Below are 17,303 nucleotides of genomic sequence, written 5' to 3' on the forward strand. Positions count from 1 at the left end.
GGATCAGAGAGTGGGCATTGCCACACACTGAGCAGAAACAGGGACATAGTTGGTCTGGTCCCGTGAGAACTGAAGGCTTAGAACACGGGCTGTTTGGGTCTACAAGTTCCCCCTGTGAAGCTTGTGACTGGGGTATTAGTGGTGAGCAGTGGGAGCACAGGTCATCCCAGAATTGTGATACCTGTTTTTCCACTTATTGTATGTGCCATGTGGAGTCAGCTCTCTCCTTCCACTCCGTGGGTTCCAGGGATCAAACTTGGGTCAGCTGACGGTGGCAAGTGCCTTTGCCTGCTTCCCATCCCTTGCACTGCACTAGTTCGTTAAAGTATCCATTTGCCCAAATTTAGAGGGAATGATGGATTCCCAAAGACCTCTTAGTCACTGTTCTATTGCTGGGAAGAGACACCATGACCACAGCAACTCTTATTAGAGAAAGCATTTAATTGGAGGCTTGCTTACAGTTTCAGAGGTTAGTCCATTATCATTGGGGGAGCATGGCAACAGGCAGGCATGGAGCTGGAGAAGTAGCTGAGAGTTCTGATGAGACTCTCTGGGCTTGGAATGGGCTTTTGAAACCTCAAAGCCTGCCCTGAGTGGCACACTTCCGCCAACAAGGCCGTTCTTACTCCAACAAAGTCATGCCCCCTAATCTTTGTAATCCTATCAAACAGTACCTAGGTACCTAAGGTACCTATGCAGTCACAATATTTGAGCCTATGGGAGTCATCCTCAAACCACCACAGCTACTCTGCCCCTCACCTTGAGGTGCTCTCATACACATAGCAAGCCTAGTCTGGAGTTGCAAGAACCCTAACATTCAGCAACTCCTTCTTCCTTTAGAACTACATCTCCCATAAGGCCTAGGGATAAATCAGGCTAGCGGGTGGCCAGCTCATTGCTGGGCGGTGCCTGAGGCGGGAGGTGGAACCCGAGGCACCAATCTAAAGGCGGGCCCAAAGGGCAGAGCTCGGGCGGTGTGAAGAAAGTTCCGGCAAGGCCCTCGGAGCTTCAAGAGACTGTGGGGGGAGGGGCCGGGCGACAGGGGTGGGGCTGGAGTCCCAGGCCTGAAGCCACATTGGACGACTGGGCGTGGCCGGGTAGCCCGAGGGCGGGGCGCAGGAGGGGCTCAACATTGCCCAGCCAGCAGCAACCCGCAGGGTCTGTGGCTGCTCAACTTCTGCTAGCGTGGAGAGAATCTGCCGGTGGATCGCTTCTCCCCTTCTTACGTGTGGTGGTCAGTGCGGTGAGTGAGCCCAGTGGGAAGACTTTGAGGCCGAGGGGTGCCGAGCTGCCTGAGGAGCACAGTTCCTGAACTTTCTCTCGTTGGTAGAGCGACCCTGGACACCTGAGCCCCTCCTTAGGCCAGCGGTTCCCAGCGGGCGACCGGTCCTTTGACCTTCCTCTGCCCCTTTGGGCCGTGTTGGGTGTGACACCAAGGGTGGGTGTGAAGTATTCCAGGCTGTGTGGAGTGCAGTCACTTGATCCTTGTGGATCCTGTCCCTGAGCAGGGGAGGGAGATGGGCAGGATCGAATTACCTTTGACATTTCCACTCCTCTCCCAATAGTGTCCGACAAAGGACTCGGCCTTAAGTGGCTCAGTTGGGCTGAGCTGGGTCCTCGCCCTTAAACTGTAAACTAGGGGCTTGCAGCCAAATCTGCGGTTGAGTGTAAAGCGAGCGGGAAGAGGCTTCTTAGGCTGAGCCTATAGGGAGGCCCATCCCACCTGCTAGCTTTAGCCTGTGTTTGGCCAGATGGCAGACGCGACAGATTACAGGGGTCTTGAACGCCACTAAGATTGAAACCACAGAGTTCCTCCCCGACAGCTGCAATACCATATGCCATTAAATTGCCCCTTTCGCACCCCTAACATCTTCCTGATCTGCCTGCGGTAAGCAGAAGCTACAGCAGCCCTAGAGAAGACCGGCCTCACTGGTCCACGCCCATCTCTCATTATGGAAGGTGGAGGCAGGATTTCGGATCCCAGGAAAGTCGTTATCTGGGTGATTACTGACAAGCCCTGTTTTCCCGTCTGTAAAAGGGACACAATAGCTCACCGTGTTAATGGTATCAGATACTACTGGTTCCTCTGGAAGAACACAGTGAGGCCCCATCAAAGTGGGTACTTAAATCTGTGGGCTCCTTTATCAAAGAATCTAATAATTCTAAACATTGTTTCTCGGAACCCAAGTGTTGAAAGGGCCTTTGAGGCCATCAAAGTGAGCTTTTCAGGCCTCCAGGGGTCATAAGAGAAGGCCAACTTAATATGGATGTTTTGAAGTTGAGGGAGACTTTCCTGTTTCGAACCAGCCCCTCTCCTTTAATCCCTTAGTACCCAAAATGTAGCCTTGGTTCCACTTAGCTTTGTAAGAGGATCAACAGTGCTCCCTCCGGGAGGCTAGGGCACTCTTTTGTGTAGGCAGAGAGGAAATAAGAGGCTCTTCCAGGCTGGGGTTGGGCAGTGATTGGAGAGATGAAAGATTGTGAGGGATAAAAATTGTAATCCCAGCAGAGGGAGGCAGAGGCAGGTGCATCTCTCAGGCCAGCCTGGTCTACAAAGAGAGTTCCAGGACAGCTAGGACTGTTACACAGAGAAACCCTGTCTCAAAAGAAACAAAAAAGAGAGGAAACAAATAAAATAGAAGAATGACGTTGAGCATTGTCTTCCAGGGTCAACATTCTGCTCTGCACCTGACTTTTTTTTTAAGACTCATTTATTTTTATTTTGTGTGTATGGGTATTTGCCAGACTGTATGTGCACCATGTTTACAGAAGCCAGAAAAGGGCATCAGATCCCTTGGGACTGGAGTTACAGACAGTCGTGAGCAGCTGTGTGAGTGGTGGGATTCGAACCCTGGGTCCCCTGGAAGTTAAGTACTCTCCTGCCCCTGGGAGAGCTGGGTGAGTAGAAGAGCCTGGATAGTTTTTCCCCTTGGAAGTCACTGGAGACAGACAGACACACATTGGCATCTGGGAAGTGGATAATTACCATCTGCCAGTCTCTCCCCCCCTCCCCAGCTGGGGAGTTCAGCAACCCTCTGGCTGGTAGTGTGTCTGTCTGCCTGTGTTTGCATGTAGCAGGTGCTGCTTCTTTGTTGGACTCTGCCCTTGAGGGTTGAGACAGGAAGACTTAGTGGCCTTAGTGGCCTTAGCAGAAGGGTGAGACAAACTGTCCCCCAAGCCTAAATTTTCCTGCAGACATATCATGTGAACATTTATTTTTTATTTTTTAAATATTTTTATGGTTTGTTTAACTTTATTTTATGTGCATTGGTGTGAAGGTGTCAGATCTCCTGGAACTGGATCTTCAGACAGTTATGAGCTGCCATATGGGTGCTGGGAATTGAACCCGGGTCCTCTGGAAGAGCAGTCAGTGCTCTTAACCACCGAGCCATCTCTCATGTGAACATTTCTATGTGTGGTGATGGGTACTTGTTCCCTGAAGAGCTGATAGGCTAAGGAAGAGGTTATCAGGCTAGATGGCTGAAATCTCCCAAAGGAGGTGACTTGAGGGTTTAGGCTCGGGAATGAGCTTGGTAGGCTTGGGATAGGCCTGGCTGGACATGGAATCAGAGAGGAACTGAGCTCAAATGTGGTGACGTATGCTTGTAATTCCAGCTGTCCAGAAGTTAGGACAGAAGGAACCCAAAGTCAGGGCCACTTGTCTGGACTGCATAGAAATGTAACTGGAACCCCATCAGGTCTTGAGCCTTGAGTACAAAGCTTGCTTGCTCTCCTGGGAGCAGAGAAGAAAGATGAGCAGAGAAATGGGCTTGATGGTAGTGGCTTAGAGCCAGGTAGAGTTTGTGGGCAAAGAGGGGCCGATCAGAGAAGCAAGATCCTTGGCCAAGCTCCTGCCCCAGTCCTAATGCCGGACCCCAGGCCCACCCTCCTCCAAACCAGTCTCTGTGACTGAATGTGGCTTTGAGTGCTCTCTTTAATTTCCAGATAGCTATCTAGCTGGACTCAAGATCAAATTCCATGACAGAGCTGTCCCTGTCCCTCTTGTCATTGCCTCCCTAGAGACAGGGAAGCCAGCATACTGGCTGCCCTGTTAAAGGTCTCAAGGGATTGGCTGGACCATCTGCCCCCTCTTACCGTGGCCTCACATGTGATAGAGTAGGCCCTCTTCTTAGCCAGGGCTTCTTGAGTGCTCCTTCTTCAGGGGCTGCCTGCTTCCGCTGTGATCCTGGACAGAGCCTCGCTTCTCCGGGAAAAGGCAGAAGAAGCATGCTCCAATTCACACTGTTCTCCCCATTCACAGAGTTCTCACCGATTTGGCAAGCAGTGGGGCCTGAGAGGAAAGAGGGTAAGCCACCGACTGTCCTGGACAAGACCCCGCCTTTGCCATTTGTCAAGCCCTTAGGCCCCTCTACTAGGCTGCAGAAATGGAAATACGCTGGAAGAGAAAGCTCAGTGTCCTCTCTCTCCCCTTTGCAGACTCCAGCAGGCCAGATTCAGATGGGCTTGGTGCGGTGGTTCCTCTCTTAGCTGGGGACTAATGTCCCAGAACCTTCGGGAGAAGAGCCAGGCCTACTGGCGACACCGACCTAGTAGCAACGCAGGCCCTAAAACCCTCGAAGTCACCCCAGCAGCAGCCATGTACACTTTCCTGCCTGACAATTTTTCACCTGCCAAACCCAAGCCCACCAAAGAACTGAGGCCTCTGCTGGGCTCGGCGGTGTTGGGACTACTGCTGGTGCTGGCAGCGGTTGTGGCCTGGTGTTACTACAGCGCCTCGCTACGCAAAGCCGAACGCCTGCGCGCAGAGCTGCTGGACCTCAATCCTGGCGGCTTCTCCATCCGTAACCAGAAGGGTGAGCAAGTCTTCCGCCTGGCCTTCCGTTCAGGTGAGCTGGACCTGGACTCCTGTAGCCGGGAGGGTGCCCGGCTTGGCTGCTCCCGAACGGTCGACGAGCGCCCGTTGTACTTCTTCATCCAGACTGTAAAACCCAAGGACACTGTCATGTGCTACCGTGTGCGCTGGGAGGAAGCTACACCGGGGCGTGCTGTGGAGCACGCCATGTTTCTGGGAGATGCTGCAGCGCACTGGTATGGCGGCGCAGAGATGAGGACGCAACACTGGCCTATCCGCCTGGATGGCCAGCAGGAGCCGCAGCCATTTGTCACGAGCGACGTCTACTCTTCTGACGCCGCCTTCGGGGGCATCCTCGAGCGCTACTGGTTATCTTCACGCGCGGCCGCCATCAAAGTTAATGACTCCGTGCCCTTCCACCTGGGTTGGAACAGCACGGAGCGTTCGATGCGGCTACAGGCACGCTACCATGACACGTCTTACAAGCCACCAGCTGGCCGTACTGCAGCGCCAGAGCTTAGCTATCGCGTGTGCGTGGGCTCAGATGTCACCTCCATCCATAAGTACATGGTTCGGCGTTACTTCAACAAGCCATCCAGGGTACCAGCAGCAGAGGCCTTCCGAGACCCCATTTGGTCCACGTGGGCGCTGTATGGGCGCGCCGTGGACCAGAACAAGGTGCTGCAATTCGCCCAGCAGATCCGTCAGCACCGCTTCAACAGCAGCCACCTGGAAATCGATGACATGTACACACCCGCCTATGGCGACTTCGATTTCGACGAGGGCAAGTTCCCCAATGCCACTGACATGTTCCACCGCCTGCGAGAGGCTGGATTCCGCGTCACACTTTGGGTGCATCCGTTTGTCAACTACAACTCGTCGCGCTTCGGCGAGGGCGTGGAGCGTGAGCTGTTCGTGCGCGAGCCCACGGGCCGGCTGCCAGCGCTGGTGCGCTGGTGGAACGGCATTGGCGCAGTGCTGGACTTCACGCGCCCAGAGGCCCGAGACTGGTTCCAGGGACATCTACGGCGCCTGCGCTCACGCTACAACGTGGAATCCTTTAAGTTCGATGCGGGTGAGGTCAGCTACCTGCCCCGGGACTTCAGCACCTACAGGCCTCTGCCCGACCCCAGTGTGTGGAGCAGACGGTACACCGAGATGGCGCTGCCCTTCTTCTCGCTAGCCGAGGTCCGCGTCGGGTACCAGTCACAAAACATCTCCTGTTTCTTCCGCCTGGTGGACCGCGACTCGGTATGGGGCTACGACCTGGGGCTGCGCTCTCTTATTCCTGCCGTACTCACGGTCAGTATGCTGGGCTATCCGTTCATCCTGCCCGATATGGTGGGTGGTAACGCGGTGCCAGAGCGTACAGCCAGCCGCCAGGATGGGCTGGGGCCGGAGCGCGAACTCTACGTGCGCTGGCTGGAGGTGGCGGCCTTCATGCCTGCCATGCAGTTTTCAATCCCGCCCTGGCAGTACGACGCAGAAGTGGTAGCCATCGCACACAAGTTCGCCGCTCTGCGCGCCTCACTCGTGGCACCACTGCTGCTCGAGCTCGCTGGTGAGGTCACCGACACTGGCGACCCCATCGTGCGCCCCCTATGGTGGATCGCACCGGGGGATGAAACGGCTCACCGCGTCGACTCGCAGTTCCTTATCGGGGATACGCTGCTGGTGGCGCCGGTGCTGGAGCCTGGTAAGCAGGAGCGTGACGTCTATCTGCCCGCCGGCAAGTGGCGCAGCTACAAGGGTGAACTTTTTGACAAGACGCCGGTGCTGCTCACGGATTACCCGGTTGACCTGGATGAGGTCGCATATTTCACCTGGGCGTCCTGACCCACTTCGAGACCTAGCAGGAATCCCACAGCCCTAATCCCAGCCTTCATGCAGAGTTTTAATCCTTTACCATACCTAAATGGTGCACCCTCAGGAAGTTCCCACCTGTGTTCCTCCTAGGAAGTGGGCACTGACTTAAAAGTGCTCCAGCCAACAGTTGGAAGTGCTGGAACAACCCCCTGCCCCAGTGCACAATCCTAACAGCCCCACCCCACCCCGACATTGACTCCAGTCTTCAGAAACCTCTTCCCTGGGTCGGAGGCCAGAGAACTTAGGACAAAGGTCTGTTCTTTCTGTTACACAGGGTCTGGTTTTAAAAGCACACAGAGAAACCTCTTCTCCCCCTGGCCTTTGTAGCCATCTTTGTCCTCTGAGATGAGGAACCGATTCTCTTTGAAAGTTCCCAAATAGTTTCCTACCATATTTAGAAAGTGTACCTTTAGCTGGGCGGTGGTGGCGCCTGCCTTTAATCCTGGCACTTGGGAAGCAGAGGTAGGCAGATCTCCGAGTTAAAGGCCATCCTGTTCTACAGAATGAGTTCCAGGACAAGCCAGGGCTACACAGAGAAACCCCGTCTTGGAAAAAAAAACAAACAAAACAAAAAAAAAAAAAAAAAGAAAGTGTATCTTCTTGACTACAGCAGCGAGGCCCTGAGCTGCTAACACACACCTGAACAGTGATTGACCTGGTCCTACTCCATCTGGGGAAGAAAAGATACAGACGTTTGGTTTGGCCAGCTGACAAGGAAGCAAAAGGTCTCTTCCTAGGCAGCAGGAGAGCTGGGCTCAGCCTGAACTAATTGTCTCTGTGAACAGACTCAACACTGTACTAACCTGTTTGTGTATATTCTGAACTCAACCTTGGACCCAGCCCTGGGCTGCAAGTGCCTAGTGGGCAGATTTGCAGGGCCATGCAGGCCGGACTCAATGCCTTAATTCAAGAACCTGTTTCTATGTGTATGTGTGCACATACTTATGTCTGTCTGTGTGTGTGTGTGTGTGTGTGAGAGAGAGAGAGAGAGAGTCACCGTGGGGTCTCTAATCCACAGAATGAATGGAATATCCCTGTGGCTGGATAAGCCTAGAGAGAAGAGGATCCAGGGGCAAACTCAAGACTTCGATTCTTGAGCTAGCCCCTTCCCAGATGGTTTCCCTCGGAGGATGCCAGCCAAGTTTAAGGATTCAAAACACTAGAGCAGGCCTGAGGAGGTGACTCCAGTAGGTGAAGGCACTTACTGGCGAGCCTGACAACCTAAATTCAATCCCTAGGTCATGTTGTAAAAGGAAATAAACAGCCCTTAACAATTACTTAACTGTCAGCCAGGTGGTGGCACACGCCTTTAATCCCAGTACTCAGGAGGCAGAGGCAGGTGGATCTCTGTGAACCCAAGGCTGTCCTGTTCTACAGAATGAGTTCCAGGGCTACACAGAGAAACCCTGTTTCAAAGAAGAAAAAAAAAATTACATAGCTGTCTCACTCTGCACACATGCTCAGGTGTGGCCTAAAGGGAACCATGTTCTTACTCTGGTCGTGATGTGTTTGGCACATGAATGGCATTACACTGACTCCTGCCAACACATGTATCGGGAAGGTCTTTCATCTCAGAAATTCTCCTGTTCTAAGATCAACTCCAGTCAGGTTTTCCTGACTCTGGCTAAGTCTGGGGGAGCGGCTTTCCAGAGAAGGTGGACCCCGAGGACCACCTCTCAGCTTCCCTCAGTGGCTCTGACAACAGCGCCTGTGCCTGGGTGAGAAGCCCTGAGCTTCAGGGTTCCCACAGACGTCCTTCTCCAGTGCCAATTCTTTTGTCCCTTTTCATTGGCGGTGTTGAAGACAGAACCCAGAGCCCCAAGCATACTAAGCAAGCTCTCTTCCAGTGAGCTACTTCCCCAGTTGGTCTTTATTTGCCAATCAGCTGGGTGACCTTGAATAAGCCGCTCAACCCTGCTGAGCCTCTGTGAAAGTGATGACGATGCCTACCTCCGAGGCCATTTTAATAACAAGCACAGATGTACAGAAAGTGCCTGGCACAAAGCAGGTGCTCAATAAAAGATGGCTCTTGTGGTGCTTGTTGTTTTCTTGTTTAAAAACAAGGGTTCTTTGGGTTTTTATTTATTCATTTATTTATTTATTTATTTTGGTTTTTCCAGACAGGGTTTCTCTGTGTAGCTTTGGAGCCTGTCCTGGAACTCACTCGGTAAACCAGGCTGGCCTCAAACTCAGAGATCCACTTGCTTCTGCCTCCCAGGGCTGGGATGAATGGCGTGCACCACCACCGCCCGGCTGGGATTTTTAAAGACTTATTTTATGCATATGAGTGTCTTGCCTGCATGTGCTTGCAGAGGTGAGAAAAGAGCAACAGATTCTCTGGAACTAGCATTATGGATGGTTGTGAGCCATCATGTGGGTGCCGGGAATCGGACTCAGTTCTCTGTAAGAGCAACAAATGCTCTTAACTGCTGAACCACCTCTCCAGCCCCTTCTGGCCTTGTCCTGTCCCCCCACACCCCTGCCAGCACCTCTTGTGCAGTCCAAATTTGTCTCTCTCCCTGTACATTGGTTCTGAAAGCCTAATGTTGCTCCACAAGGCCTGTACTCGCTGGTCTCTCCCTGTACCTAGGCTGCTGTTTACGTGTCAGTGGGGGTGACAAACAGTAATCTGGAACCCCCTTCTCTAGAGGTAATGGGGAGAACCTGAATGGCCACTGACGGGGACTTTGGGATAGGTTATGAATGGGTTAAGCTTTAGCCAAGTGAGTTTTCTAAGAGAATTTTGGCCGTCATTCCCCACTTCTGAGTAAAGTGTCTCTGATTCCTGTTCTCAGAGCAAGCGTTCTGCTGGTTCTCCTCCACAAGCACCCGGGACCCTTCTTCCCCAAATCCAGGGTGAGACTGGCCTCTCCATCCTCTGGCCCCTGTTGAACAAAGGCTTAAAGGGCGGTTTGCTAAAAGCATTGACTCTTCCCTTGGCCCTCCAGGTGTGCAATGGGTTAACGAAAAAGGCAGAAGGAAAGTTTGGTCGATGCCCCCTTTGTGCACCTGTTTCCTTTGCACCCAGTCATTCTCTCACAATCTGGTGGATTCCAGGAACACAGCCCCCATAAACATCTGTGACAAGGATCAAAGCCACCCCTACCCCAGGCAACTGAACAAGGCCTGCCAGACCAACCCTGAGATAATGATCAACCAGACCACAGTCGACCAAGGTTGATTAAATGCACGCCTCTTGCTCTGGATTCTGACCCTTTCGAACATAATCCAGGAGCGAGCGCCTCTAATGCCAGGGCTGAAGACATTGCCCGCCTTATCTTCCTAGTATAGTTACGCTGATGGAAATTCCTTTCCTGCCTTTCACCGTTTCTCTGTTTTGGAGTCAGATTTGTCAGGATCCCTAGAGTCTGACCTCTAGGATTCCAGCAACATTCCCCACTTCAGGCCTTGTTGCGACATTCCGCTGGTAGGCCTTCAAGTTAAACCCACACAAGTCTACAACCATACCACCCCAAACATGTCTGATCTCATCCAACCCACTCAGCAGTCAAGGAGAGCTATCCAAAGTTCAATCCTGTCTCTTGTGGGGTGGGGGGAATCCAAGCTCCTGTTGGTGTTCAAGCCTTCTAAGATCTGCTCCTTCTCACGCCTCTGTTTCGTCCAAAATCTCAGGTACATATAAGTATAGTTTGAAAAGCATTTGAAGAAACACTGCCTCCTATCCTGGGGACAACTGTACAACTATCCCTTGCCAGGAGAGGTCTGCTCAGACTTAGCCTTGAAGGAAAATGCAGTGGCCACTGGGTGGTTTCCTTTCCTTCCATTGTTTGGCTCCCAGGGCTTCGGCGCACAACCCCCACAGGGTACACCCCAGCTCCAAGGCACAGGCTGTGTTTTTAATCTTCGAGCTAATCATTTACTTCAGCAAGCCCAAGGATCTTTCCAGCAGCTTGATAAGAGGGGAGCTATTCAGCTTCGGGTGGCAAACCCTCAGTGGCATTGGAGGAGATAGGACTCAGAAGGCCGCCCTGTCCCTGGGGTGCTCAGGCCAAAGGATGTGGAAAGTTGTGATGTCATGCTCTGTGTCTTTGCGTTCTCTCTCCCACGTGCCTTAACCACTCTAGATTACACAAGGCCGAATGGAATGAGGGTTATGGAAAGTTCTGACTGCCTACCTACATACAGCCCCAAGGGGGCAGCCAGAGGAAGTTGGCACCACCCTCCAGTCCTCAAGTTAGTAAAGAACTGAGTCAGACCAAAGGCTAAGATGACAAGAGTTCAACATGGATGACATGAGGGCTTGCTGAAGTAAATGAGCTATTGGACCATGGTCCCTTGTAACTGATTTTAAAAAAACGACTGGATTTTCATCTGCTAGCTGTGTAACCTCTCAGCGTTTGTCAAAATTAACTACTTTTTCCAAGACCATTTCCATACCCTGAAGGAGACAACGAACCATGATATCCCGCCTCTGTCAGCTGCTTTGACCAGGTTGGTAGTCCCAGTGTGGCTCTGTGGCCTGCACAGCCACTTCTCCCACAGGGACCATACTCTCTATCAAAAGAGTCTGGTCTGCATATTGCCTAGCTGCTACCTGAATTCTATTTCGCTCTTCAGGAGTGAGAGTAGAAGCTTAGATGACGTAATAGTCATGCCAGGTTAAATTGTAGGTCTGGGACAAATAACAAAACTCTTTGATATAAGCAGAAGGATTAGTAGAAAAAGGAATCTAGCCGAGAGATCTATCTGAGAGAGCTCTGGAAGAGAAAAGGGAACATGAACTTTCATAATGCCATTGACTCTTGCCACCTCCCAGAGAGGGCAGAGAAGGGCAGAGTTATGGTGGGATCTGGTACAAGAGGAGACTGGGGAGAATTGGGAGGGGCTACCCCAGTGCGCAGAAGGGGTCCAAGGGTGAGGAGATGAGGTAAGAGGGGGAGGAGAGGAGGAAGGTGGGTAAGGTGGAAGTTGACCTTGAACTTCCAGATTAGCAGGGAGGGGGTAGACAGGGAGGGAGAGAAATGTGGAGAATGTTGCTCCATAGGAGGGGGTTGGGTAGTGTGGGCTTGAGGGAGGAGGGGAGGGGCCAGTGCCTCTGGCTGCATTGTCCAGCTGGAATTGTCAGGGTCCCAATTCCCAGATGACTGGGAATTTGGAGGCATTGCGGCCTTAGCTACCAAGACCAGTGCCGCAAGACACTGGCTACTAAGGGAAGGGCGAGAGCGCTGAGCCAAAAAACCATGGACATATGTAAGCTCTGTCAATTTGTATTGGACAGCCCCAATTTATAAAGATTTTGTAAGAGGCATCCTAGGGGTGACAGCGGATCTGGCGTTGAACTGCAAGTGCCTATTTTAAAGTCTATGTTCCACCGCGTGGCCTAAGTCTATTACAGCGCATCTGCTAAAATAGCTCTTAGGCCTAACGGGGTCAGGGAAATTGAATGCTAGGCGTCCCTAAAGCAAACAAAGTCCGTCTCAGACCCGGTCTTGCCCATCTAGTTGCTGAGCTGAGATCAAACTCTTGGCTTGGGCCCACTGTAATGACTGTTCTATCTTTTTAAGAGACAAGCCACACCCACTCCCTACCCCATCCCCAGAGGCAGGCAGGTCTTCTCTCTTTTCCAGCTCTTGGAGGGGAAATTTGGTCTCTTCTTTCTCTCTCTCTTCCTCTCTGTTCTTCTCCCCTCTCCCTTCCCTTCCAAAACCACTAAATAAATATCCAACCTCACTCTGCATGGTATGTCTATCCGTCTGTCTCTTGCCTGCTGCCGCCACATGGCTCACCACTGACCAGCCACCTTCAGAGACCTGCCGCATGGTCTCATGTGCCCTCCCTGTCTGGAACCGGCTGCTCTCAGGGCCTGCTGACTGCCACTGCCAGGGATCCTCAGCAATTTTTAATAATCTATTACACCCACAGCATCCACAAGAGTCTGATAATTGACAAAAGTAAGTACGAATGGGTCCCCCCAAAACACTGTAGCATAGACCAGAAAAAGGGACTCACAGATTCAACACAATGCCCATCAAGATCCCAGCAAAATTATTCAAAGACCTCGAAAGAATGGTACTTAACTTCATAAAGAAAAGCAAAAAACCCAGGATAGGCAAAACAATCCTGTACAATAAAAGAACTTCTGGAGGCATCACAATCCCTGACTTCAAACTCTACTACAGAGATACAGTACTGAAAACAGCCTGGTATTGGCATAAGAACAGACAGGAGGACCAATGGAACCGAACAGAAGACCCGGATGTCAATCCACAAATCTTCAAACACTTGATCTTTGACAAAGAAGCAAAAACTATCAAATGGAAAAAAGGAGGTATATTTAACAAGTGGTGCTGGCATAACTGGATATCAGCATGTAGAAGAATGAAAATAGAACCCATATCTATCACCATGCACAAAACTCAAGTTCAAATGGATCAAAGACCTCAATATAAAGCCAGCCACACTGAAACTCATAGAAGAGAAAGTGAGAAGTACACTTGAACACATTGGCATAGGGAAACACTTCCTAAATATAACCCCAGTAGCACAGACACTGAGAGAAACAATTAATAAATGTGACCTCCTGAAACTGAAAAGCTTCTGTAAAGCAAAGGACATGGTCAACAAGACAAAATGACAGCCTACAGAATGGGAAAAGATCTTCACTAACTCCACATCAGACAGAGGTCTAATCTCCAAAATATACAAAGAACTCAAGAAATTGGACACCAAAAGATCACATAATCCAATAAAAAAAATGGAGTACAGACCTAAACAGAGAATTCTCAACAGAGGAATCTAAAATGGCGGAAAGACACTTAAGGAAATGCTCAGCATCCTTAGCCATCAGAGAAATGCAAATCAAAACAACTCTGAGATTCCATTTTACACCTGTAAGAATGGCCAAGATCAAAAACACTGATGACAACTTATGCTGAAGAGGTTGTGGTGAAAAGGGAACACTCCTGCATTGCTGGTGGGAATGCAAGTTGGTACAGCCCCTTTGGATGTCAGTGTGGTGATTTCTCAGAAAATTAGGAAACAACCTTCCTCAAGACCCAGTAATACCACTTTGGGGTATATATCCAAAGGATGCTCAATCGTGCCACAAGGACATGTGCTCAACTATGTTCATAGCAGCTTTGTTTGTCATAGCCAGAACCTGAAAACAACCTAAATGCCCCTCAACCAAAGAATGGATAAGGAAAATGTGGTACATTTACACAATGGAGTACTACACAGCAGGAAAAAAATGACAGCTTGAATTTTGCAGGCAAATGGATAGAGCTAGAAAACATTATTTTGAGTGAAGTAACCCAGACACAGAAAGACAGTTATCACATGTACTCACTCATAGGTGGTTTTTAAATATAAAGCAAAGAAAGCCAGCCTACAACCCACAATCCCAGAGAACCTAGACAACAATGCGAACACTAAGAGAGACTTACATAGATCTAATCTACACGGGATGTAGAAAGTATAAAAAGACAAGATCTCCTTAGTAAATTGGGAGCATGGGGACCTTGGGAGAGGGTTGAAGGGGGGAGGGGAGAGCAGGGAGGGGAGCAGAGAAAACTGTAGAGCTCAATAAATATCAATAAAAAAAACTGAGAAAAAAAGAATAAAGACATTATAAGATAATGAAAAAGAAAAAGGGACTCACCAAGATGCATCCACTGTACCCCGAGAGCCAGTTTTAGCGTGGCGTGGAGAGCTCAGATTGTGGACTAGGGGGCTTTCGACACGTGGCCTATGGCCACACAGAAAGGCTACCCTACATGGTGGGACCTCCAAGATGTTAGGAATTTTCCTAATGCAAGCTCTCTACCGACGCAAAAATCCCAATCAAGCCAAATCACAACAAGCCAAATTAAAAATATTCAGGTTTGGTCAAGATTTTGCTGGGCTGTCTTGACCCTCCTCTGGGGAGGGGTTAAGGCTTGTTGGGCACAGGAACAGGGCCTCCAAAGATGGAGGCCAGAGACTGGGACTTGGGACTTACACTGACCATTGACAATTCTGCCTTGGCCCTACATTTTCCAGCCATAGCTTGGAAACTAGACTAGAACTTTATGGTCCCTGTAGGGTTAGGCTTAAAGTGCTTACCTTAAACTTACCTTAAAATACTGTCTTAGCAAACTGTAAACTTTTTTGTATAAGTTTCTTAGAAAAATCAAAGGCAAAACTCAACTTATTTTCAATTAAAATTGTTATTCAGTGATCATAATTTACTTACTGTACCACAAGCTTACCTCAAACTCACTATATAGTTTGTCTTAGCCTTGAAATTGAAGCAATTCTCCTGCTTCAGCCTCCTAAGTGCCAGAATTAGAGGCATGAGCATGACTTAGCATCGCCTCTATGTCTGACTTAAAATATTTTTAAAGGAATAAGCAAAAGAAATGTAAGGCTATACATTGGCAACTATGCATTGCCGAAAGACATTAAAGGTAACATAGAAGTGAAGACATAGGTGTATATTGTAATATTTACTACTGTGAAGATCGCAATACTCCACTAACCTAAATCCCAGCCAAATTATCCCAGCCAAATTATCTGTGGAAATCAACAAACTGATCTAAAATTCATAGGAAGCCAGATGTTGTGGCTACTCCTTAATTTAGTCCCAGTACTTGAGAGGCAGAGGTAAGTAGATCTCTGTGAGGTCAAGGCCAACCTTGTAAATTCCAGGCCAGCCGGAGCTACAAAGTGAGGTGCTGTATCAAAAATAAACAAATGAATAAATAGATAAAATACATAGGGAAATGTAGGGAGCACAGAATAACCAAGACAATTTTGAGAAAGAACAAAACTGGAGGAGTCACACTTTTCAATTTCAATGCTTATTATAAACCTATACTAAGAAAGACAATGTGATACTAGCACTAGTATTAAGATAGACATATATTATCAGATGCGGCAGTGCATGCCTTTAATCCCAGCACACAGGCGGCAGAGGTAGGCAGATCTCTGATCTACATAGTGAGTTCCAGGACAGCAAGAGCCTGAGACCCTGTCTAGAAAAACAAAACAATGAAAACAAAACAAAAAGATAGACATCATCTAGGGAAGGTGAGCTGTCTTCTCACTGCGTGGGTGTGTGCTATGCAAGCCTGACAGACTAAATTCAATCCCTAGAACCCACATAAAGGTGGAAGGAAAAATCTGATTCCACAATTGTCCTCTGACCTCTGCGTGTGCACTGTGGTACACGAGCAACCCCAAGTGCCCACCCTGCATACCCTGCATAACACACCCACGTTAGAATTTCTATTTAAAATAGAGTCTTTTTATTAAACAGCTCTGGCTGTCCTGGAACTTGCACTGTAGACCATGCTGGCCTCAGACTCCCAGATATCCACCTGCTTATGCCTTCAGAGTACTGGCAAGATCAGGAATAATTTTTTTTAATTTATTTATTTATTATATATACACTTTCCAGGATACAGTGCCAGATCTCATTACAGATGGTTGTGAGCCACCATGTGGTTGCTGGGAATTAAACTCAGGACCTCTGGAAGAGCAGCTAGTGCTCTTAACCTCTGAGCCATCTCTCCAACCCCCCAGGAATCATTTTTTTAACAATAGTGCCAAGACAGCAGAATAATCACATACAAAGTATGATTGGTGTTGGACCCTCTACTTCTTATCACGTAAAAAGTTAGTTCAAAATGCATGACAGGCCCAAACACAACTAAAACTTTAAACTCCTAGAAGAGCTGGTGCTGGTGATGAAGGTCTGCAATCCCAGCTACTTAGGAGGAGACAGTGGAATCACACATGAAGGCCTGCCTGGGTTACAGTGGGTTCATAACCAGCCTGGACAGTTTAGTGAGACCTTTCCTCCAACACAAAATAAAAGGAGGGCTGGGTATGTATCTCAGTGGCAGAGCATCTCAGCACACATGAGGTCCTGGATTCAATCCCTAGTACTGAAAAGAAAACATATGTGTAAATCTCCATTACCTTAATCTCCAAAAGGTTCTTAGGGAGTGGCATTATTTGAACCGGTTAGGACATGTGGCCTTGTTAGAGGAATTGTGTCACTGGGGGGGGGGGGGGGTTCAGAAGCTCAAGCCAGGACTGGTGGCTCACTGTCTCTTCCTGCTGCCTGCTGATCCAGATGTAGAACTCTCAGCTACCTCTCCAGCACCGTGTCTACCTGCATGCTGCCATGCTCCCCACCATGACAATGATGGACTGAACCTCTGAACTGTAAGCCAGCCCCAATGAAATGTTTTCCTTTGTAAGAGTTGCTGTGGTCATGGTGTCTCCTCACAGCAACCAAACACTGACTAAAGCAGAAAAGATGTTGGAGAGGCTCTGTAGATATGCCAGTCCTCAGACATCACTGTGGGCCTGTAAGAAGCACAGCCACTTTAAAAGCAGTCTGGGAGTACTCAAAGGCTAGACATAGCTACCTCCTGATACTACAACTCTACATTTAGTTATACCCAAAGAAATAAAATTTTTAATAATAGCTTAAAAAGCCAGGCAGTAGTGGCACATGTCTTTAATCCCAGCACTTGGGAGGCAGAGGCAGGTGGATCTCAGTGAATTCGGGGCCATCCTGGTCTACAAAGCAAGTTCCAGGACAGCCAGAACTGTTACACAGAGAAACCCTATTTCAAAAAAAACCAATAAAATAATAGCTTAAAAAAGGGAA

The 17,303-nt window shown here is 49.4% G+C and overlaps 1 protein-coding gene across 2 annotated transcripts; it reads left to right on the forward strand.

Moving 5' to 3' along the window:
* Positions 1-955: 955 nt before the first annotated feature.
* On the forward strand, positions 956-8,713 carry Myorg (myogenesis regulating glycosidase (putative)). 2 transcript variants are annotated; one of them, XM_041667582.1, is made up of 3 exons: positions 956-1,243; positions 4,262-4,306; positions 4,438-8,713. In XM_041667582.1, exon 3 carries the CDS (start codon positions 4,499-4,501, stop codon positions 6,647-6,649), a length of 2,151 nt encoding a protein of 716 aa, XP_041523516.1. In that variant the 5' UTR covers positions 956-1,243; positions 4,262-4,306; positions 4,438-4,498; the 3' UTR covers positions 6,650-8,713. The 2 variants fall into 2 exon arrangements, with proteins under 2 accessions (XP_041523516.1, XP_041523515.1); XM_041667581.1 differs by lacking the exon at positions 4,262-4,306.
* The last annotated feature ends 8,590 nt before the right edge of the window (positions 8,714-17,303 follow it).

Source organism: Microtus oregoni, unplaced genomic scaffold, assembly GCF_018167655.1.
Source record: "Microtus oregoni isolate MIOR12 unplaced genomic scaffold, Mior012 000017F_ref0000208, whole genome shotgun sequence".
In the NCBI taxonomy this organism is placed as follows: domain Eukaryota; kingdom Metazoa; phylum Chordata; class Mammalia; order Rodentia; family Cricetidae; genus Microtus; species Microtus oregoni.